The 23744-nt window shown below is 43.1% G+C and overlaps 3 protein-coding genes across 6 annotated transcripts in view; all 3 read right to left on the bottom strand.

Annotated features, from left to right (window-relative positions):
• Positions 1–977: 977 nt before the first annotated feature.
• LOC148416451 (GTP-binding protein REM 2-like) lies at positions 978–7196 on the bottom strand. 4 transcript variants are annotated; one of them, XR_015867026.1, is made up of 6 exons: positions 6924–7078; positions 5158–5479; positions 5006–5079; positions 3577–3754; positions 2122–2681; positions 978–1129 (listed from the first exon to the last, which is right to left on the bottom strand). XR_015867026.1 is itself a non-coding variant. In XM_088426154.1 (6 exons), the coding sequence occupies exons 1-5, from the start codon at positions 6975–6977 to the stop codon at positions 2386–2388; spliced, it is 924 nt and encodes a 307-aa protein (XP_088282280.1). In that variant the 5' UTR covers positions 6978–7078; the 3' UTR covers positions 1030–1129; positions 2369–2385. The 4 variants fall into 4 exon arrangements, 3 of the variants coding, with proteins under 3 accessions (XP_088282280.1, XP_088282277.1, XP_088282279.1); XM_088426154.1 differs by having other exon boundaries at positions 1030–1129; positions 2369–2681; XM_088426151.1 differs by lacking the exon at positions 978–1129 and adding an exon at positions 7085–7196 and having other exon boundaries at positions 1142–2681; positions 6924–6984.
• Positions 7197–9290: 2094 nt separating this feature from the next.
• On the bottom strand, positions 9291–17121 carry nrl (neural retina leucine zipper). The gene is made up of 5 exons (XM_088426148.1): positions 16985–17121; positions 14313–15013; positions 13940–14209; positions 13368–13583; positions 9291–12403 (listed from the first exon to the last, which is right to left on the bottom strand). Exons 2-5 carry the CDS (start codon positions 14892–14894, stop codon positions 12254–12256), a joined length of 1218 nt encoding a protein of 405 aa, XP_088282274.1. The 5' UTR covers positions 14895–15013; positions 16985–17121; the 3' UTR covers positions 9291–12253.
• A 1079-nt stretch (positions 17122–18200) lies between these two features.
• LOC148416449 (capping protein, Arp2/3 and myosin-I linker protein 3-like) overlaps positions 18201–23744 on the bottom strand; it is a 39037-nt gene continuing 33493 nt past the window's right edge. The window contains exons 43-45 of the transcript XR_015867023.1: positions 22370–22451; positions 19600–19666; positions 18201–18395 (exon numbers count right to left, since the gene is read on the bottom strand). The gene's annotated coding sequence lies outside the window, so the exon portion shown is untranslated. The remainder of the gene's footprint in view (positions 18396–19599; positions 19667–22369; positions 22452–23744) is intronic.

Here is a 23744-nt window from a genome sequence, read left to right as displayed (position 1 = left end):
TTTCGTTTTTTCTGCTTTTTGTTTGTTGAACTAGAAGAGCAATGTGCTGCAAACGAGGTGAAAACCTCGTCCTCCTCTCACTCCGAGCAGTGTGAGTTTCATGAGGAAGACTGCACGGCCAATCTCCATCGGCACAGATTGGCCTGTCCGTCGACCAATGAGTTGTATCCGCTGGTCCTCATTGGCTACAGGCTTCATTATAATTCAGCATCTGATCGCGTTAATCCGAGGGCAACTGCGGCTCTCCGTCATCACGACTACAGGAAACGGGAAAGGATAACAGTACTGTGATTGTATAAGGTTTGATCATTTAAGATTGAAGTAAATATGTGTACTGGAATCCGTCTCAAATATGTAAAGTATAAATGCATTTCCTGGGGGAGGGGGGTGTGTCCTACATTGCGGATGTCACTTTTCATGGTGGTTTTCGGTTCCCATTAACCACGAAAAAGACAGATTACTGTGTATATATATATATATATATATATATATATATATATATACATATATGTATACTGTTTCATTTTTTACCCGCAAGAGAGAGCCGGTGTCCACCTTACCAAGTGCTTCCTTTCACCCACTTCCTGTAGTTTACAGCCAAGACCATGAGTCATAACATCATGCCACTATACTACGTGTATATATATATGTATAGTCATCATTTTTGGCTCCACAACCATTGCCGATAACTAATGACGGATTAAGTAACCTGTGATGTTCCAAAAATCCTGGAACACATGTGGGCGGGAGCGGTGGGAGGATAGTGGCCGAGCGCCAAGAAGGAGACCAAGAGAAGGAAGAAGCTGCCGGCTGAAATTGCAAAGGCGTAACAGCAGCAGAGGAGGTAAGAGCGGCGTGACATCATCGCGTGTTATGATGGCTCGGCGTCCCCATGGCGACCGTTACGTGGCAACAATGCCTCCGCGGATCACGAGGCGTGTTTTCCCTCATCCTCATTTTATCTCTTTGCTTACTATTCAGTGGTTCCCCGCCGTCGCCACGGTTACCGCAACGAGAGCAGATGAATCATCGGCGTGGTATCCCTCCTCTCGGGTGACTTTTGAGTATTGCGGTCAACGGCATCGCTGCGCCGCTTCCTCCGCGTTGTAACGGAGATGAACGAGGCAGACTATTGTCAGATTAAAAAAAAAGGCCTTTTAATCACATTGAAGTATCACTACGGCAGCTATTTTACACAAAAGTAGTCCGTCTTTGCCACTTGTACAAAATATGAGTGGATAAATGAAACACGCGACATGAATTTTCCATTTAGCGCGCAGTTTTCTGCATCATTTGAAGCTTTTCCCCAATGTTTCCCTTGACTGCTTTCCAAAACAAGCCAAGCCAAACCAGCGGCGTTTATTGTATGTAATCCGACGGAGGGATCATTCAGGTTCTCGCTGGTCGGCTCTGCTAAAAACGATCGAAAAACTCACCTACATTCACAAGCTAAAACTCTAATATTTGTTTGGCGAAATTGCGTTCAGCATTTACGATCCTAAATGCCTTTTCATTGGAATTTAGTTTCATAATTCACGTAGCTCAAACTCTTCTTCTTGCATTTACAGTGGATTAAAAAAAAAAAAAAAAGTTGAAACACCCCTTTTCAAATGCCCGTTTCTTGTGATATACCAATTAGACCAGTGGGGTGCGGTGCAGATGACCCCATGGAAAAGCCTTTGTTTTGGTCATGTGAAGTGTAGTTGCAATTAAATAACAATATTCAACCTTTTGCACTTGGTTATTTTTTTTCAGTTTTAGACTAGGCTGTCATCCATATAAACGCTGTAAAATAATTAACAGTTGCTGAAAGTTGATTTATATTGCTTTTTTTCTTTTGTTATTGTTAAAAAGGATACAGGTTTATATCTACAATTTTTTAGATAATAATCTTTTTCACAGTCAGCGCGTCAAGTGGGGGGGGCGTGAAACGTTTTCGCTTTCCTTTGGCAAAATACAATTGAGAAACACTGAATTAGACCAAGAGTATTCAACTTTAACATTATTTGGTGTTAATCAAATAGTTAAATTTAGGTTTAGTTATTTAGCCATTTTCCGTGATAAAAAAAATCATATTTTGCCTAAAATCATTGAGCATGACTTTTGACTTGCAATTCATACCTTTGGAAAAAATGTTCTCTTTGCCGTCGAATGAAAATGACTTCACATGTGCGCTGAGCTCGCGCGTCGGCCAATCGCAGCCTTTTTTCTGGGTTTCCTCATGTGACGGTCTAGTTAACAAAAAATAAAAGTGCCATTTGAACAGGGGTGCGTAGACTTCTGAAATAAATCTCCCGCGGTTCGACTGGAAAAATCTTGCCCTTCGGGTCGACCCCGACTCCCGAGCGTCCCGGCGGTTTTGACCCACCGGATCCGGCGCGAGCGTCACAGGGCCCCGAGGTCGTGGCAGGAGCGCGACTTCTGGCGCAGGAAGCGGCCGCCGTCCCCTCGCTCGCGCTGGGACCGGGGAACCAGGCCGGACAGGAAGCGCTTGGCGCGCGAGGTGATGCTCTCCCGTTGGCCCGCCGCGCTCACGTCCTCCGGGCTGCCGCCCGGGGGCCACGGGGGCCGGCCCCGCGCCAGGCGCACCGCGCTCTCCAGGAGCTCCGGGGTGCGGTGGTCCAGAGAGGCCGAAATTTCCAGGTACAGGCAGTTGAAGAGGGCGGCGCTGGACATGGCCTCTGAGGGAAGAGACGCCAAACCGGGAAGTTAAGGCTTCAGGAAATACATATATGTGCGTGTGTGTTGGTATGCGTGATAAAGAATGAAGACAGGAAGCCTTTCTGTGAGTCATCGCTATAATGCTGCTTTTGAAGCCTACACAGAAATTGAGGCTTTTACATGTATATTAGAGATATAAAAAAAAACACACCAAGCTTTTGCAAGCACTAGCGATACCGTATCACTAGTCCTATTATTGTAGAACCGCATTGCGTTTCCATGAATGTCCTCTGTGAGGCGCTTGACAGGGAAGAAAAAGATGTCTTTTCAAATTAACGTCGAAAGTTATCACTTGTAAATGTTAAAATTATATGGGACATATACAGAAGATAAATATTATGTTAATATTAATTCGAATTAATAATTAATTTATTTCACTAACCCAAAATTAGCACTTGGGTTTGCCTTTTTGAAGTTAGAGAGACATATCGGAATATCCAAAAAAGGGCATGATGATTTGATTTTGATTGGTAAAGTTTTGTCAGAAGTGGCAATATCATCAAAACTCCTTCACGTATGTCCTCTTTAGTCTCCACGCATGCCAAGAAAAAAAGCGCTGATCATGAATTATTTTCAGAGGCAGCCGCTTGAGTCAACTCTGCAAGCGACCAATCATATTGTGCTTTGTTTAATTGTTCCTTTTGCTCGATTGGGAAAACAAAACGGCTACTATCGATGATAGTATTAACGGCGATGGGAAACCTTGACGTTTTGACACCGATCCATGCCGATATGCCACCTCGCACAACGGAAATACGCAGAGTTCCATAAGATGGCGTCAAAGCGCGACTTTTCTATCCGTCGCTGCATGTTCCCAAGCAAAGCGCAAGTAAGCTAACCAGTCTAGGGTCTGACCTTGACACGTGACTTCCCGGGAGCGAACCAGATCGCTTTTGTTGCCCACGAGGATGATGGGAGTTTGCGGCTGGGTCTCTCGCAGGAGGAGGCGGAGTTGCGCCGTGCGGTGGAAACTGCGCCGGTCGGTCACCGAGAACACCAGCACGCACACCTCGCAGCGCAACGCCGACAGGTCCTGACAACGCGCGCATGTGAACGAATCCCACAATAGAATCAAAACACCCGATGATTCGTGTTGTTTGCGTCACACTCCCACTGGAATTTGGCACCTTCGTGCAGTCATTTGGCACATCTGCGGGCAGCCCACACACACACACGCACACACGCACGCACACGCGCACCTGAATCGCACCCGAGGGAAAAGAGAGGACGCAAAACAAGGGGATAATGAGCACCGCGGGTCGTCACGATGCCGCCATTGCTTTCCTCCGCTGAGAAATGCATCCAAGGACGCATTTGCATGTCCGCACAAATATGTCCAAGTATTTTCCCTCCCTGCTTGTCCGCACCGTTGGTGTTCGTGACACAGACTGCTGCTGACGCATTTCAAAGAATCCGGAGCGGGATTTCCGTGACTCATAAAGATATCAACTGTTTTGAACACGTTTTTCTCATAATATTTAGAAAAAAATGAAAAACTGTTTTTCCTAAATCTCGACAAAAAAAAGCAAATAAAAACATCAAAAGCTTTTTTTTTTTTAATTAAATGCCAACTTTAGTTCGTAAAAAATTCAAGATTTTTTTCAAATTATACTGAGGTAAAAAAACACTTTGTAAATGCAGATTTTAAAAGCATTTATATATTTTTAAACTTTTTAAGATATTTTATAACAGCATTTTAAAAATTATTTTCAAGTAGAAAAATATTTTAATATTCAGAGTATTCATTTACCTAGATTTAATTATGTTTTTATATAGAGACTACTTTGCTACCAGTCTACTGTACATTTTTAGGATTTCTATTTATTTTTGAAAAATATAGGCAATAAACAAATCGTTCAGAAAATATGTTTCATTTGATTTAAAGAGAATATTTGGATTATTCTATATTTTCTATTTTCTATTTTCTGCTCTATTTTCTCATTTGCGGCATACATTTAGGATTTTAAACTTTAAAATTTTTAAGCATGGATTTAGTCAATTAAAATGGATTTAAAGAGAATAAGCATCATATTTATTTAGATTTTTACATATTTTTATTTTAAGTAACCCCTTTTTGGCAGTAAAAATGTCATATTTTAGTATATAGTAATGTACTTATAGCGGTAGGTAGAATAATGAACTCATTTGCTTTGCTCCGAGCAAAAATGGATCTTAGACGTCTATAGCCGTCAACGGCAGTGAATGACTTCATCATAAAGAAAGGGACTAGGACAAAGCACGCACCGGGAAGGAAAAAACCCCAATGCGGGCACGTTTGACTCACGTGTCTCCAGTTGTCATAGATAACGACGGTGCTCTCCTCCTCGTCCACGGTAACGGCGCTCACGTGACCCTCGCCTGAGGACGAGCGCAGCGCGGGTTAGCCCGGCGCCGCGGGCCGCGCCCGAACCGAGGGGAAAATCGGATGGAATCAACCGTCAGAATCCAGCGACGCCGTCCGCTCCACGTCCCCCGCCAGGGCGAAGGCCAGCGACGACTTCCCCACGCCGTTCTGCCCGAGGAGGGCTATCCTCAAAGGGCCGTCGGGCCTGCCCTCCGCCGTCGGCTCCTCCCCCTCCGCGTCGGGCGGCGGCGGGCCCAAGCGGACGGGAGGCGAGGCGGACGCTCCGCGGGCGCCGTCCGAGGACCGGTCGCGGTCGTCGTGCACGGCGTCTTCCCGCCGGAGCTGGTGCTTGACGGGCAGCGGCGTGCTGCCTCGCCGGACGCTCGGCGTGCTGGACAGGGTCATGGGGTCGCGCTGGAACACAAGTCGGGAGTTTTTTTGGTAACCGCGGCGGGCGCTCAAATGCTGCTCTCTCGCTCAGGCTGTGCAAGCTGCATTATTTTTGCCTAGTAAAAGTGACCTAGTAAAAGAAAACGTTTTGGAATCATCGAATGTACAAACGTTGAAAAATACTTTGAAGTGGCAAAACTAATAGCTGTTTTGCTTCCTTTGCGCAGTATTAGGTTTCACGTGAAAACATTTTCAAGTGAAAACGTTGAAAGCACATACCAGGGAGCTGAAATTTCGCTCGGATGGTGACAACATGTCAAATTTCAACATAGCGCGACCACTAAGTTTTCACACTAGCCTGAGTGTGTCAAGCCATGGCTAAAATACTGCCAAAATGAAAACGATCCAAAAATGGTCAAAATACTGCCCAAGGGTTAAGATTCCACCGCTTGGAATTTCTTAAACTAAACATAAAACAAATACAATTAAACATTGTGTATTTACCTCATTCAACCTCAGTGACACATTTTTAATATTTTTTCTTTTTCCACCTTTTATTCCCCAATAACAGGTTATTTGTATACAGTGATTGGTTATTGTGGCTTCACTCTATATCGAACTTTTCATTTATGACCACAGCTTTTTCTATTGCAGGTTAATGTCGCTATTTTTCTCGCTATTTTATTCCTTTTAAGCCAGACCGTTCACAGTTAGCTATTTTATTTATTTAAAAAAACAAAACAAGATAAAGTAAAACAAGATAAAGCAAGCAAAAAAAAAGTTTAACCGTGTATACAGTATATTTCATGTGTTTGGCTAAAGAAGGATTTAAATTAAGTAAATCAAGACTCAAGTTCTGTACTTAAATAATTAAGTTCATCCTTATGTACTAAAAATAGAGTAATCAATTACATAAGTACTAAAGTATCTACTTTAGGTAATGAGTATTCATAATTTATTACCCAAAATAATTGATTAGTTTAGTTCTTAATTGCCCAGTAAAGTAATTGATTATTTAAACGTATAATCCAATTGATTACTGTAGTACTTTGATGGAGATAAGTATCTAGGATTGAATACCAAACACAAAAATATGTATTAAGGTGGGTTTATATTCTGCTAGCTTCATGCTAATTGGAAGCGCAAACAAATTTAGCCTCTACGTGATGTCACAACAAATGTGACATAAATATGAACAGATGTGCTCTTACGGAAGTATGCAAATGCCACACATTTTTTTAAACTTGTGAGCTAAATGCTAAAAATAGAGCATTTTACATCTAAAATGCTTTTATGTTCACAAAGTATCCCTGCAAGCGCTTTACGAAGCTTATTTATGTGTATAATGCAAATAAACGTCTTAATGTAAAAAAAAACAACCCTAACAAAAAAAAACAAAAACAAAAAAACAATAATCCGGACATACACAAGGTGCAAGTAATTGACTAATTGCTAATGGCTTCAATACCTTGTGGGCGTCCTCCTCGAGCTTGAGTCCGTCTTGGGGCACATCTGTCGGCATCTGCAAGCTGAGACGCGTCGATTAATGAGGGGAAAACTGGGGCAAAGACCCGATTTTCGAAAGCCCCCCTCCCCTTTCACCCAGCACCTGAGCCTCTCCTCCCTCACCTGTCTCGCGGCTCTTCGCAACTACGACGCGACGATGGGAGGAAAGGAGCGCTCTCGCTCTCTCTCTTTCTCTCTCTCTCGCTCTCTCTCTTTCTCTCTCTCTCGCTCTCTCTCGCTCGCTCTCTCTCTCTCTCCTCACTCTCTTTCCTCTCTCTTGAGTTGACCTTTTTGTGACTGCGCGGACAAACGCCGCTAGAGGGCAGCAAAGCACAATTTCCTTATAACGACCAGGCTGGTTTTTTTCACGTCCAAAAGTTTTTTTTTTACGCTATTCCAGCTGTAAAACACCATTTACCGTGTTAATATTTGATCTTTGTTCTACAACATCGTGCCACTTGTTGCAACGTTGTGCCAAGACGCAAGATACGATACTGATACCATTGTCGATACTCATGTTTAATATTGCAAGGATAACAGCGTCAAATGTCATGAGATTTATTCACAAGAATACAATTGAAATCTTAATTGAGTTTTCTTCTCCTGTATAATGTGTTTATCAAGCATTACAACTAAAGAGTTCCGTTCTATTTACTTACGGCTGGAAACGAATTAGTAATAAACTATAAAATGCATCGGTTATAACAGAAAACAATGTTCTTTCATGTAATAATTTTTGGTCGATTACAAGATTTTATTAAAGTAAATACCCGCGACAAGCTTTGTAGTAAGGAGAAAAAAAATGTTGACGTTTTAATCACTCGGCAGAAATGTATTTATATACGTAGATTTATGTCATTTGGTGTTTTGCGTGTATCTTGTTTTTCACCAAGAAAAAAAAATTCAACTACTCTACAAAAGGAGTTTAAAATAGCTTTAAGAAACTTGTTCCCCGAGATAGGACGAAACGGCGGCGGCGAAAGTAAAGGATCAATGTCAGTCCGCTGCCGTCCATCAATTCCGACAGCGGTCGGACATTACCGATACACGGATGGCTCGGCACTTAATTCTAATCCACTTTGCGGACGCGCTCCCCGCAGTCAGAATGCAAAGCGTGGCCGCGCGAGTCTCACGCTCACACCCGCACGCGCGCGCGCGCACACAAAGCCACAAAAGAGTCCGGCAGCGGGCTGCCAGGACGCTATTATAGGCCTAATCCTGCGCCTATTCTGCGGGCCAGAGAGAGAGCCAGAGACACGCAGGGAGGAGGGAGGCGGCGTGGAAGATGAGGTCATCCTAAACAGCGGACGGCCGGGGTCACTGCCCCTCCGCTCCCCGTGGAGCGCCGCCAATAAAGGGATGGCTGCAAAAGAATAGGCTGAGAGGTACCCGCGCTCCGGCTGAATGGAAAGCTACAAAATGACGCGGAGGCCAGCCGCGCTGCCGCGCTGCCGGCTGTCCGCGCTGCCGCGCTGCCCGCGCTGCCGGCGTTGCCGTTTTCCTTCAAATGTCAATTTTCGTACAGTGGCGATTCCGTTCCAGTCCTTCCTGTATGTGCCGTTTGCTATTCAGCGTTGTGAAGTGATGGACTTGATGAAGGGATAAGCTTTGCGTGTGGAGGTGGAGCTACGTTTAGCCTGGGTTGTTAGTGGAAGTTACATACTGTATTTGTTTGCCTTGTATGTACTTCCCGAGAATACAAATACAAACAAAAACAGGCAATCGCTAAATATTGTTTGTTATGACATCAGTATTTGCATTTTTTTCAGTGTTTAAGTGGAGGTTCATGAATGAATAATAGATGTTACAATGTTATTGAAAAAGAATAAATATGACATCATTTCTGTTTTGATTTTTTCCATTCAATATTCTCAGTGTCATTTTATTATCATAATTGATATGAAAGTTGTAACTTTAAATGGAACTTAAATACACGATGTTTCTGCGAATAAACGACAACCACCTGCCATGAATTAGAATTTTTAAATTCATAATTTTACCAAAAAAAACCCACAGCAGACCTCTGAAAAAAACTATTATCTTCTGCCTATCACTCATGAACATGACGTCATCTCATATTTAAACCAGAAATGATGTTATTTTTATATCGACTCATTCAATGCCAGGGACGTATTTTCACGTTCATTTAAGAATCTGGACATTAAGTACCAAATTGATACTTTGGTACATAAACGACATTAATATCTAAATATTAAATCAATACATAAGTATCCGGGGGAAAAAAAACTGAAAATACATCCCTGGCATTGAATGAATTCCGATATTATTATGGATTTTAACGTCGTAAATAAAATGGTGAGTCAGAGCGTATGGTAAAATATGCCAAGTTTATTTGATGTGAAAGCACACTCCAGTCGCAGCGAGAACCCGTTCTTTGCGTCACTTCCGCGTCAAACCGGAAGTAAGAAAGTCAAATACACACTAATGAGATCAAATGAGTGATTAGAACCGGCACAAAACAAAACAATCAATAAATACGGAATAAATAAGCGAATAAATAAAACTGCACCTTATTTATTCTACACCCAAACAAAATAAATAGCTCTCAAGCAGCCACCCTGTCACTCATTTTCTATGTCAATGAGAAGATTGTTTTGCTGCGTTTTTATCCCTGCGCAATTATTTCTTTTTAGGACCAAAGCACCTGAAGGGGAATCCGGGAACGGGAAGTCGGACATTTTGGTTTGAAGCAGCCATTTCGGGCTCTTTGGCAATCACTTGGAGTAGGGGGTGTCCAAATATATGCATTCATATTGTTTATATTTGGATGCTACATCACCTTTAGTATTTTGGTGGTGGCACCTTTTATTTTTTTAAACGATTCTACACCCTCTTTTTGAATCACCAGCCCTGTCCATTTTTCATATACGCTGCGGGAGACGGCAAATGGCCCCCGGGCCATAGTTTGCACACCCGAATTTGCGCGAATGAGCCCCAGCTGGAAAGCAGGTCCGCGCAACTCTAAATTGCCAAGCTTTTGGCAAAGAACGTCGTAAGTGGGCGGAGCGTGGCAGCAAAAATCGATGAAAATGGAAAATCACAATTTGGATTGACCCCAAAACGCCCCAATTTTGGCAAACCCGTTCGTCCCGGCGAGTAATTATGTATTTTATGAGTCTTGAACACAACGCCCCAAATCTCATTCCGTAGCGCCCCCCGGAACAGTGAAAACCCCCCAAAACCTTAGCCGACCAACATGAAATTTGGCGTACGCGTGGATTTCAAAAGGACGCGCGAAAATGTTTTGTGTAATTGAACAAGTTGAGCATTTGGGGCGCTTCGACGAACGGCGACTACAAAATCGTCCCGAACGGGACGCGGTCGCACGCGTGAGGTGGTTTCGATCGGTCGCCTACCCGGAGTCACTTTGGCGGCGAGGCTAGCTTAGAACCGGGCGCAAAATAGTCACACGAGTCGCACGCTCGGCCGCCGCCGCCCTGTAAAAGATCGGCAGCTCTTTTGTACGTACAAAAGCAAAAAGGAACACGGCATCAGGAAAAAGGCGCCCCTGGTTCCGATCCCCCCGTACATTCTTGGATCCGACAAAATGTGCTGAAACGCTTCGGTAGGCAACTGTGAAATATGAACTGCATGCAACGGATGCAAACTGGCTTAGCCGGCACCGCTGCGCCACTTACGTCTCGTCTCTTAAGCGGCTTCTCGGATACTTTACAGATACAGCCTATTTAGATAGAAAAACGATATTTTCCACCCCGAAGCCTGGATGGAAGGCCGGGAGAATTTTGCATAGATGAAAGAAATGCTCGGCGGCGTTAATGCAAGGTAAGCCCGTTTCAAATTCACTACGAGGGCAAACGTTTTGGGACGCGTGCTTAGGACAGTTCAGTTGTCAAAAAAAACAAACAAAAAAAAAGTCAGTCCCCTAACAGGAATTGAATCCCCTAACAAAAATGGCATTTTATGTGAATAATGGCCCGATATCCAAACTAGAGTCGTAATTCATTTGTAATTTAAAAAGTGTAGGAATATTCAGAGTATGTTGGTAATATGACTTCAAAGGTTGGAGTTTTAAGAGAATTAAGTCATAATGTTAGGTAAAAAATGTGGAAATCCTATGTGAAAAAAGTGGTAATTCTCCAGGTTTTATTACCTAATGACTCATGAGTGTTTTTTTAAATTATTTTTTAAATAAAGTCTGACTTCCAAATGAAAAAAAAAATTAAGGATCAAGTTGTTAAAATTGCATAAAATGTTTTCAAAGTCATTATACAGTAAAAATGAAGTTTGAATATTATGTGAAATAAAATAAAGTTCTCCCTGATTAATTTTTTGCTGTACGTTTTTTTTTTTTTTAATATTTCAGAATGTAGAAAAAATGAAATAAAAATGTAACATAAAAAGTGATATTTTTATGGACTTATATTTTAATATCACAATAAAAAAATGGATGTTTTATGAGTATCTAGTCAGAATACTATAAAATGTAAGTCTGAATTGGAATTGCAAAAAGCAAAAAAAAACATCCAAATTTGACCTGGAAATTCTGTGTATTTTCAAAAGATTAAGTCTTAAGATCACATTTTTAGTTAATTTGATGTTTTGTGAGTATGTAGTCAGAATAATGTCGAGGAATGTAAATCTGAATTTGAATCGCAAAAGGAAACTAATATCAAGTATTATATTTAAAAAAAAAGCTTCATAAGATATTTTTTCTTGTTATTTATACAAAAACTATTTGGATTGCAAGAAAAAACATCCCAAAAATAAACCTAAAAAGATTTAGTCTTTGGATTACATTACACTGAGATATATGTAATATTGGGGAAAATGAAATTGTGAAATTGTGAAATGATATCCCAAATAGGCTCATTCTGAATATTGTTGGAATAGAATTGTGATTGTACATGAAGAAAAGGTGTCCTTTTGAAAAAGCCTAATTGGGAAAAAAAAGTCCCGATTGCAACTGTATCCATCGAAAAAAGATGATTTTTTTTCTCCAAAAGCAATCTCAATATTTTGATCCTTTCGAGATATTTTCCTCCTGTACTGTTCTGAATGCGTTTTTATGAACGTTAGGACATATCCCGGCAAATATTGCAATATTCCAAGATGCGACCTCAAACTCCGACTGGCCAATCAAGACCTGCGTCCCAGAACTTTTGTCCTCACTACGTTGCGCCGCCGTCAACCGAAGCGAGCGCAAGTATCATTCGCGGCGTGGTCAAAAATGAGTCCGGTCGCCAAGCGTCACAAACGTCCAAGTTTGCTCGGCGTGGGCCCCTCCCCTCCCCTCCCCTCGCCGCGCCCGCCTCAGAGGAAAAAGTCGGGGGGCGGCGAAGGCGGGCCGCCTCCGCCGCCGTTCCCGCCGCCGCGGCCGGCGCCCAGGAGTTTCTCGTAGCGGGCCTTGTAGGCGTCTCGCTCCCGCAGCACCCGGCTCAGATCGCACTGGAGCTGCTCCAGCTGACGGGACAAAAGACAGGACGCCCAAGTTGGAAAATCTCACCGCTTTTTCTCAACTTTTCTCCATCGTTTTTGGAGGGGCGCGAACATTTTAGCGGGTTGAAAATCGAGCTCTCTTGTTAAATGAGTCATCGGGAAGACTGTGAGTAAGGAATTCTCTGGGCAGATTGTCAAATTTTGGGCATTGGCCACGTGAATGATATGAGCTGAACAATTTAACAATGTGTCATTGGAATGAACGATAATCATTGGGAAACCTGCAAACGTTTCTTCAACGTGTGATTGGGCTTTTTCATAATATATATAGTCAAAATGTTGAGATTTTGTGGGAATTTTTGGCACACCCAAAGTGAATGAAATGAGCTGTAAGATTGAAATGTAAAACAGGAATAACGTAAATCTCCAATATTGAATGTGCCTTTGGAATAAATGATAATCATCGATGAGAAAAATACTCAACACCCGGCATGAATTTTTGGAATATGTTCAAATCGGATTGTTTTGGTGGGGTGGGTGCAAAATTTCTGAACATTGAATATCATTTCCAAGATGAATTTAAAGAGCTGAAATGGGGGCAAATTCAATCTGCTTTGTTGAATGTGACACCGGGAAAAAGTTTTTAATTGCAGAAAAGTTGACATTTTTCCACGGAATGGAATAAGTTGAAAAATGTTGAATTTTGGGAAAACTCAATATTTGAAATGGAAAAACTGAATGGCATGGATAATATATTTATATCGGAATGATGTGAATCAGATGAATTGTGCGGAAGGAGACGCATGTAAAAAATTGTCATTGTGAATGAGCGTGAATTTTTTTGCCGTCGCGATTCATTTTTGGCAAGAAATTGAATGGGCTGAACTGAATTTCTGGTAAGCGGAAAATTGAACGGTGAACGGAATAGGTTGCAAATTGTCGAATTTTTGGAAAACGAAATAGTGCGAAGAGGGTGTGGAAGCGGTACCTGTTGCGTGAGCACGTGTTTCTCTGACTCCAGGGCGTGGCGGTGCTGTAAGCGCTTGTAGCGACAGGACTGGGCGTAGCCGCGGTTCTTGAGCGTACGGCGCTTCTGCTTGAGGCGCACCACTTCGTCCTTGCTGACGCCCCGCAGGTGGCGGTTGAGCTCGCGCACCGAAAGGCTCACCAGCTGCTCGTCGGAGAAGCGGTCGTTCCCGCCGCACTGCCAAATACACGATGGTGAAAACGATAAGAACGGTGGCCGTTTTTGATGACCGGGGACGGTTTTGCGTGAGATCGTCTCGGCGGATGTCGGGGCGCGCTCAATTTTCACCGTCACGTGTCCCGTAATCTGTCGCGTAATCTGACATAAGTGCGCCTGACACTTATCGGGATTACGCCCGGCAATAATAGCAGATATTAATATCGGACCGAACGGCGCTCTACATAGAGCCGAAAGAGATCCGGCGAGACATCCCAGGTGGAAAATGGAAATGCCGGCGACGTTACCCAAACAAAGTTTGAGTGCCCGAGCGGGAAACGATTGATCGCTGAACTCAAATATTCGGTTCGGCCCACCTGCCCGACCGTCGGGTGGTGATGGTGGTGATGGTGAAGGTGGTGTTGATGGTGGTGATGCTGATGGGAAAGCAGGCGGCCCTGGGGGCTGAGGGCTTGCGGGTAGGGGGCGGACCCCGACGAGGCGGCGGCGTTGGGGAGCGAGGAGTTGGACAGGAAGACCAGCGGCCGGTGGCACGTTTCGCCGCCCTTGGGGCAGGGCGCGTCGGCGCCGCCGTCGCCGCCCGGGTCTCCCAACGAGCCGCCGGAGCTCTGAGAAAGACCCGGAAACTGAAGGAAGACGAGTAGGGTAGACTTTTTACAGCGGATTGCTATGGCTCCGCGCCGCCCGCCCGCCCGGCCGTAATCGATCCACGCAGACCCGATTTGGTACCTGGGAGCCGACGGCGGCGGCGGCGGCCGAGTTCAGCAAAGCCTCCACGGCGTCCTCGCAGCCGAGGAAGCCGTTGACGGGCGCCCGCTCCCTGTCGCCCAGGGCGCCCAGCAGGGTGGCGGGCCCGGGGACTTCGCCGCCAAACTGCTGCTGCAGGGCCGCCAACCAAATCAGATCCTCCAGCGAGGCCGGGCCGGGGCCCTGGGGGTGGCCGGCGTGGCCCGGGCCGCCGTCCGCGTTGCCCTGAGACCCGCCGGAACCGACGGCGGACGCGAAGCCGGAGAGCGGGAAGGAGATGGAGGACGACGACGAGGAGAGCGAGGACGAGCCCGACGGGGGCGGGCGGCCGTCGCTGAGGGTCGGCGAGGGCGGCAGCGAGTCGTACGGGCTGGAGCTCAGGCTGGAGTCCGGCGGAGGGTGGCCGGCGTAGGGCGAGCCGCCCGATTTGGCGTACCCGCATTGGGCGGAGGGAGGGGGCGTGTCGGGCTTCACTTCAAATTTGAGAAGGTCGAAATCGTTGAGGTACTCCATGGCCAGCGGGCTCGGGGGGAGGGAGTTCATGGGGAGGGAGGGCGAGGACATGATGCCCGTTGTCTGTCAGGAACCCCGGGAAATCCGCTGGAGAGCCTCGGGGCGGCTCATAGACGGCGGCGGGACGCGCAAGTCGGGAGCTTTTTCCAATTCTGTGCGTTCTTCTGGTCCTGGATACGGCAAGGGGGAAAAGGACAAGTTGACAACAATCAACGCAAGTTGACACCTTCTGCTTTTGTACTACTTGTTGATCCGCACGCCGTTATGTTCCACGGCCAAAAACCACTCTTATTTTCATTCATCGCCCATCCGAGTTATTCATCATTCACTGATTGATCGATCAATCAGTCGGTCGAGACGCGTGTCCGACACAATCATTCCATCATCCGACCATTTTTGGTCCATCCTTCAGTCCGTCCATCCAGCCACTGATCCATCGATCGGTCCTCCGTACATCTAACGCGACAACCGTTCCGTCGTCCATCCATTCGTTTTGGGACTAGGACAGGGTGAGTAGCCCCGTATTTGCCGTATCGGCCTCCCCCTCGCAAAATCTTGCAAACGATTGTAATCCAAAGTCTAAAGATTCACGCTAACGCCATGGACTGGATATCGGACATGAAGTGACTATTGATTAGACGCATTTGTAGACGTGTTGTGGAGTGTGTCAAAAATGATTAAGCCCGCGGAGTTATGGCAAAGATTCACAAGTCCCACAGGCCAAATCCAATTAACGTCAGACGCTTAATCCACAGTGGACACTTTCAGCTGGAACCCAAGCACACTCCTACTTGTATACAGTCAATATTTCAAAGAACTATTCTGACGAGGGACTTGAACGTCTCACAATTTTTAGACGTAGACGTCAGCTATCGCTAACGTATCTCAAAATCGTTCCCTAACGGCTCAACCAACACCGTTAGTTTGGTTTCCCGAATAAAGTTTGGAGATGTAAGAACTCTGCCTGACGACAGTGATACGGAGTAAGTCGGCAGCGTATTTCTTTGGATAGAATCCCCATCAATTCGACTGGATTTTAATAGATTATATCAAAGAAGCCATTTATTTGTGTGTGTGTGTGTGTATATATATATATATATATATATATATATATATATATATATATATATATATATATATATATATATATGACATTTTGGGGTATTAATGAATACTTCTTTATATTCACAACATACATTATATTTAAGATATTTAAAAATAATAATTGAGATGAATAAAAAACATAATACTTGTTTGATACCCTTATAAGAGTGCACTTTTGTCATTGAAAATGTAAAATGATGCTTTTTAACTAACTATGGTGGAATTTTGCATGTAATTTTTCCAAATTGGAGCATTTTCCCTGACTAATGAATTGATTTGAGTACGTGCTTTTTACCCAACTAAATACCATCCATATATTGTGTATACGCAAATCCTGTTTTTTTTCTCACAAATTACAGTGCGTTGGTGATAAGAATCTGACTATTAAATAGATCATGATGATGTTTTTTATTTTTATTAAATCAAATAAAATGAATGAATATTCCTGTTCACATATTACTTTGCATTTCATCCTGCTAAAGATGTTTACAAATGCTAATTGCAATTTATTAAAAAAAAATCTTAGGGTACAATTTGGACATAAAATCACCCCAAAAATTGGAAAATTATAACTAACTATAAATGTGGACTAATAGACTAACTTTGTCTGCAATCCTTTGAAATTGTAACATTTTTTTCCCCTCACTAATGAAGCATAACAGTCTATTCATGTGTGCATAGAGTGGACATTGGGCCTTGGACGAAGTTTTAGTTAAATAAGAACGTGGAAAAGGAGGTGAAAGAATTCCAGTGGGGTCTACTTTATTCTTCTGATTCTTTTTTTGGCTCATAGGCTATCATCCATGTTTCTTACACTACTTGGTCGCTAATTACATCGCCTTCGCATATGATGACTGCCATCAAAATGAATGTGTAATTAAAAAAAAATAGAATCCGCCTTTGACTCGCGCCTTTGGGGTAGCCCTCGTTAGTCGGGACCCCCACGGTCGCAAATGAGCATCGGAGGCCTCGGTCGTCGCCGCACTCTCGTACTGTACACTCACACGCAGATGAAAAAAAGTATGGCGTGAACTTACCGGCGGTCACGGAGATGAACGATGAGCCGGGGTGGACATGACGGCACATACAAACACGCGTACGCACACACATACAAAAAAAGGATGGACGCACCGACTGCGCGACTGACGGGACGCCGAGTGTGTGTGAGTGCGTTGGTGTGTGCGAGCGTCTGCGGCGCTCTGTCGCTCGGTGCCGCTGCCCCCTTCCTTTCTTTCCCCGCTGATGCAAATCCCCGTTTGCGACAATCCCACATCCCCTCGCACCCCCCGCTCGGCCACCGCGTCCCCTCATATGCTTCGCCGGCATGTGCCCCCCGCCCCCTCTTCATACCAGAACCCCCCCGAAACTGTTTTTCCCACTCCCTTGTGCCGGCCCGTCTCTCTTGGTCCTGCTTTGTCTGTTTTTTGGCAACCTGTCAGAACAGACGCGCACATGCGCACACACTTTGCACTTACTTCAAAATACAAATAGACTGACGGATATCCACCCACTTCAATACAACCGGGCTGGCAATATATACAGACACAATGCAATAAAATGCAAAAATACTAAACTGTACACACATAAACGGCACTTGGGTTGACCGGCAAACTCACAAAATTCACACAGACGGGTTTCGTAGAGATGGACAAACAAAAAACATGCACACAAGCATAGAATATATATATATATATATATATATATATATATATATATATATATATATATATATATATATAAACATATATACATACACACACACAGACAATATCAATTACAAAAACACAAAACTTTACACACAAAAACGGCACCTAAGTGGGCAAAACACTTCGCCTACAGGTGATAAGACATAAACACAAAAGCACACATACACACAACGTGATATATTACAAACATACTTGCACACAAGCACATAAGTTTACCAGCACGCTCACCAAATACACAAAGACACACACCTGCACACCAACACATTACATACATACGGACAAACAAAACACATATGGAGATGAACACAAAAGAACACACACAATGCGATAAATAAAAAAAAATGCAATATTTGATACACACACAACAGGCGCATAAGTGGACCAGCAAACTCACAAAACACACTCACAGCACAAAAACACACCCGCGCACATGATGTTCAACTGGACAGACAAATACAAACACACACACACACGCCCATATACACAACATGCACAGAGCACTATGATGCTCTTGAGTCACTTTTGGTACTCTTGTCACTCACATTTCTCTCTGGAGGCCGAGTTGGTAAATTGACTCATCGTCGCCACGCAGTGGACACTTGCAGCTACTGCGCTCTGCCTCAATTCAGCTCAGCTGTGTTTCAGCCATCCAAATCTTCAGGAATATTTTTTTCTCCAACCGCAGATTGAAAAGTTTTATTTGGACAGTAATAATTGTCAACAAATGTCAGCCACCAGACTCCTAGGGGGAAAAAAAAGTATACCGCTATTGATAATACAAGAAGATAATACAGAATAATAATCTATTAAAAATACATTTTGAAAATGTACACTAGAACGGCTGAATTTTCAAGTTTGCTTTAAATTTTGCAAATTCATAATAACTGATTTATATAGTTTTTGACAATACAATTGCATCCGTACGCCCCATCTCTACACACACAAAATAAATAAAAAAATACTACGGATTATATTAATGCATTTAAATGAATTACATAAAATAATAAAAAATAGTTAACCATGCAATATAACTTAATTTAAATACAGCATTAAATTTTGCATTTTATGACTGTATAAATGGCAATTCAATAATCAATTCTTATGAAAAGACTGAAAAATCCATTTAAAAAATGTGCAAGATTGAAATGTTCAAGTTTACTTTAAGTTTCACAATAAGTAATTTATATGGTGTTTTTGACAATACATTTTCACATTGTTGACCATAATCCCAAATTAGATAAATTAATAATAACAAAAAAAATCACAAATGTGTCAAACTGACATGATTTGAAAATGTGTACCAAATAAAAAAGCAACGTCGTGTGTATTTACCCAAAATAATTCAAGCCAATGAAATGTAATTGTAGACCAAAAAAAACCAAAAAGGTGAGGCGGTACGGAAGCTTGTCCAAATGTCCACAAAGCGCTTTTGTTTTGGTTATGTGAAACCAGAGCCCTCCCCGCCCCGCCCCGCCCCGCCCCGCCCCCACTGTCCTGCCTCTATGTGTTAGTCTCAAAATCTGTCAATTAATTCTTTTTCTTCGCAAGCCATCTAAGTCGAGAAATGCACAACAAGCATTTCTGCCCTCTAAACGTGCTAATCCGCCGTGGCTTCCTGGTGTCTCGTTAAGCGCTTAATGATGGTTTTTTTTTTTTTTTTTACAAATCTGATTTGTACAATAAACAAACTGCTGAGTCGTGAAAAACGCCGCCGCCCTTATGTTTCTCAAAGAGCCATTTTCCGTCCCAAAAAAAAAAAAAAAAAATCCCCAGTCATCGGCCGTTTCCACCCCCTCCTTTTGAGCTCCTCGCCCCGGCGTTCTGTGTTTTAACCTCTTTATCTGGCAACGGTTTGTGTTTCCGGAGGAAAGCTTAGCGGCAAAACCAACAGGGCCTCCGGCGAGGGTTCGGGACAAAAAGAGTGGGAGGCGCACAGAGGAACTTACCTCATAGTCCGCCGACACGCCGTCATGCTTCCTGCGTCGGCGAACACGACTGCGCCGCCAGATCATCCTAGAACGATCGCATGTAAAAAGCCTGTTATTTCATAGTCTCATCATTTGCGTCCACTCTTGTGGGCGTTTGTTTTTAGTATTTAATGTTATGAATCATTTGTGCTACTCTGCTCAGTCCTAGTGTCCTCAATAGAGGACATTTAAGACATAGTGACCCCTGATTGAGTCAAAAGATTTCCTAGAGCAGGCGTTTCAAACTCGTTTGAGAAGAAATTCTATTTTAAAGTGGGCCGGACCAATAAAATCGTATTACAGTGGACCACCGTGTTACGGCGTCCCTGGCTTATGTTTTTTTTCACATTTCGAAGTGGAATTTTACGTTTTTTCGTTCACTCTTTACGGCGTTTTTCCCGCTTTACGGCATCAACAACAATGACAAAAATGATTACTTAGTAGCTAAGTTAATCAATTACTTTAAATAATCAAGTTCTAAAGTAATCTAAAGTAGGTAATCAATTACTTTACACATTAAAGTGATCACTTACATTAGGTATTTTAGAAGGTAATTACTGCAGTAATCAATTACTTGAGGTCTTTTTTGTTAAGTTATTGATTACTTTAAGTTGGGTTAGGGTACCGTATGTCAGGTTTAAAAAAACAACAGCAGCGGCTCGGACGCGGCCCCCGAGCCATACGTTGGCCACCCTGCCCAAAAGTCTAAAAATGGCTCCACCTCCTGTCAGAGACAAGCTGACCTCGTCACCTTGCTAAAAGCTTTGCTAGCCCTCAGCCTTTTGTCCTCTTAGCGGCTCTAAAGTTCAAGCGGGGTCAGAAAACAGCAGCCGAGCGAATCTCAAGCCGTTTCTTCCCGTACGGGGAATATGGAGGCGCGGGCGCGTGACGCTCGGGCCGAAGCGGCTAGGCGTCAGGGGGCCGCGGGGTCTCCGCTAACGCGGCCTGATCCCACGGATTCATGACCTAATCCGCGCTAACGCCGCCGCAAGCGTCAAGCTTACACGTCTCACCTCGCGAGGGGCCGTCTCCCGCGCTCGCGCCCCGCGGGAGCTGTCTCCTTCACTCTCTACACGCGCGCCTGCACGCCGCCGACGCGCCGTGCAAACAGGACATTTGGGGAAGGATTCAAATGCGCAAAAAAAAACAAAAAACAAAGCTCGTTTTCTGTGAGGAAACTGCAAAGTAAAAAACATCAGGAATCAAGGAGGTTTTCTTCTTTTTAGGAACATTTAACATCAAAAAGTTGACTTTTCATGAAAAGTTTTTTTTTTTAAAGTGCTGCAGCAAAATGTTTTCTTTTTCGGAATTTGCAATTATAGGAGCCCTCAGTTGCCCCTCCTATTTTTTTTTTTTTTGTCGTACAGTTTGGCTTTTCTTAAAGAAAGTTTCAACAAGCAGTTTGTTTTCTTTTTAAGAAACGAAAACCAAAATATCTAATATTAAAACAAGTCAATTCTTTTTGGGATAGTGTAACATCAAAAGTGTGTTTTTTTAGCTATGCCAAACCGAATCACGTCTCTTCCTGTTTTAGAAAGAGAAAAAACAGTTTCTTCTTTTTGGGAAAGTACGAGCAAAATCATTTGTCTTATTGTGGAAGTTAACGACTAAAAAGTTGGCCTCATTTTTGGAATTTGCTGCTTTGTTTCTTCATTTCGAATTGCAATCTTAGTAGTATTCATTATTTGGCAAGGCCAACAAAAAAGCGGGATAGTCGAACATCAAAATTGGTCTTGTTTTGGGAATGTCAAACTCGATATCTTCTCCTCATTTTAGGAGTGAGAAATGCAAAACTGTCGGCTTTCCTTTTAGTTAACCGCAAAATCAAGTTTGTTTTCTTCTTTAGAGATTGCACACTGAGAAATGTTTTTATGAGAACACATCGATAATATAGTCTCCATTTTAGGAAAAAACATGTTTTTCTCTCTTTTTAAGGGAACATTTACATCAAATGTTTGCCTTCTTTTTTAGAAATTAGTAACTTCCAGTTTTGTTTTAGAATGAGCAATATAAAAAGTGTGTCTGCATTTTAAGAAAGTACAAAAAATGGTTTGTCTTTTTTTTTTTTTTTTTAGGAAAGTTAAAAGAAACATCAATCTTAGTTTTTAGAATTTGCAAACAGTTGCTTTTCTTCTTTTTTTGGTGTGTGTGTGTGGGGGGGGTGATTTCAAACTTAATAGCGTCTCTTCTCATTAGAAAAGAGTTCAACTTTTCAAGAAAGCGCAACATTAAAAAGTGCCCTTTTTGGTAAATGGCAAATCAGTGCAAGGTCAAGTAGCTAAGTGTCTCAAATATAGTTTCCTTTCGTTTTGGTAAAGTTAACCATCAAAAGCTTCTTTCCTCGATCAGAGGTTGCTAACCAAGCAACCTTTTGGGGGTAAAATAGAAACTTCGGACAGAACATCTGCAGTTACTTTTTTCTGTCAAAAGTACCCAGAAAAGTGCAAATGGTGGCTAGTATTAGGCCTCAAATTCCAATGTCCAATATTGAGACAATCCCCTTCTGTTGCCATTGTTTTCTGTTTTAATGGATTTTTCAAGTCGGGGCGGCGCCCAACGCAACCTTGTTGATTGTTTATGAATGCGCTGTGAGTTGCCCGCACGTGGGGTCTTATCGTGAGCGGTATTATCAGGCTAGTCATGGGATTAGCGCCGATTGTCCCCCTTGAAACGGGTGTCAGATTAACAGATAGCAAGGCCGTCTCCATAAACCGTCTGCAGTGAAGACATAAGCCGCCAAAGATATTACCTCGCCCCGCTCGCGCCTTCGACCGCCTCGGGTCGATGCCTTCTCGCCGTCCTATCGATTCATCGGTGCGATTCGGCACCCCCTATAGGTCGATCAATAAAAAAAGTCAAACGACGATCATTCAGATGATCTCCCGGGCGGCCGTAAAATCGATTCGTTGACGATCCCGAGCGCTCGCGCTGCCGCGGGCTTAAAGCCTAGACGCTGACACGTCCAAACAAACGTGAAGTATTATCTTAATCTGAAGGTATGGAAAAACACACATGGATAAAGAGAGGTGGAAAATCAGGGGGTGGTGGTAGACACTGGAGGAGGAGGAGGAGGAGGAGGAGGAGGAGGAAGAAGAGAGGGATGATGAGGGATTAAGGTGGTCGATACTCCCAGACTGAGAGATGACACTAAATCTGTTCATTCATCCCGCTGCTTGCGCGGCCACTCTTCTCTGCCCCGCCCACTTCCCCCACTCGGCAAATTTGACACATTTTTGTCTTTTTTTGGCGGGGGAAAATTTGAATTCAGTTTCTTAACACACTATTTTAACAATAGAAAATAAACATAAAAAAAACATAAAAATACACACATTCAATCCCAAAGACGTATGCTTTTTTTAAGAGTCCATACTTTCAAATTTGTTTATTTATTTTTATGTAAATCTAACAGTAAAAATGAGCGAGAGGATAAAGAATAACTGCGTAACAGGAAAAAAAAAAACCTTTTTAGCATTTGGCCGACAAGTATGGCCAAACGAATTTGCAAGCGTGTTTTGAATCAAACCCTTTTGATGCGAGTGACTTTAACATCTACCTTTACCAGAATATTTAAATATTTAATATTTTAAATCTGGTCAGTATGTGGCATCGAATGTCTGGACTCTGTAAAGATGTATGATTAAGTCTTTGAGGTAGAATGAGGCAAACGTATTGCATACATATATACAGTACATATATATATAGATATATATATAGATATATATATATATATTTTTTTTAGAGGAAGATCCTTGTTCTCCTTCCAGGTATTGAATGACATCATGGCGCTAGCAGCAGCCAGATTGTCCAGGGATTGTCCCCATTAGGGAGGCGGTTCCCATGGCGACCGAGTCGAACAGACCACTTGTGACCTTTTGCAGACGTGATGGGAAAACACGTTTAGAGCGCTCCGCATCCAATCTTTACCGCCAAAGATGAATCCTTTTTTCCTTGACAACTGAGGCTCTGCAAGTTTTCTTATTTATTTATTTTTAAACTATCAAGGCCTTTATGAGGTTGCTTTTATAGAAATTAAAAAAATGGACATTGCTTTAAAAAACGTGCGTATTCTCATCAAGACTAATCTGCCGGACATAAACCTGCTTTTGTGAAAATACATCAAGCAT

The sequence above is a fragment of the Hippichthys cyanospilos genome, chromosome 10 (assembly GCF_059441005.1).
Source record: "Hippichthys cyanospilos isolate Australia breed blue-spotted pipefish chromosome 10, RoL_Hcya_1.0, whole genome shotgun sequence".
Taxonomy (NCBI): domain Eukaryota; kingdom Metazoa; phylum Chordata; class Actinopteri; order Syngnathiformes; family Syngnathidae; genus Hippichthys; species Hippichthys cyanospilos.
This window is presented reverse-complemented; position numbering and strand designations above follow the sequence as displayed.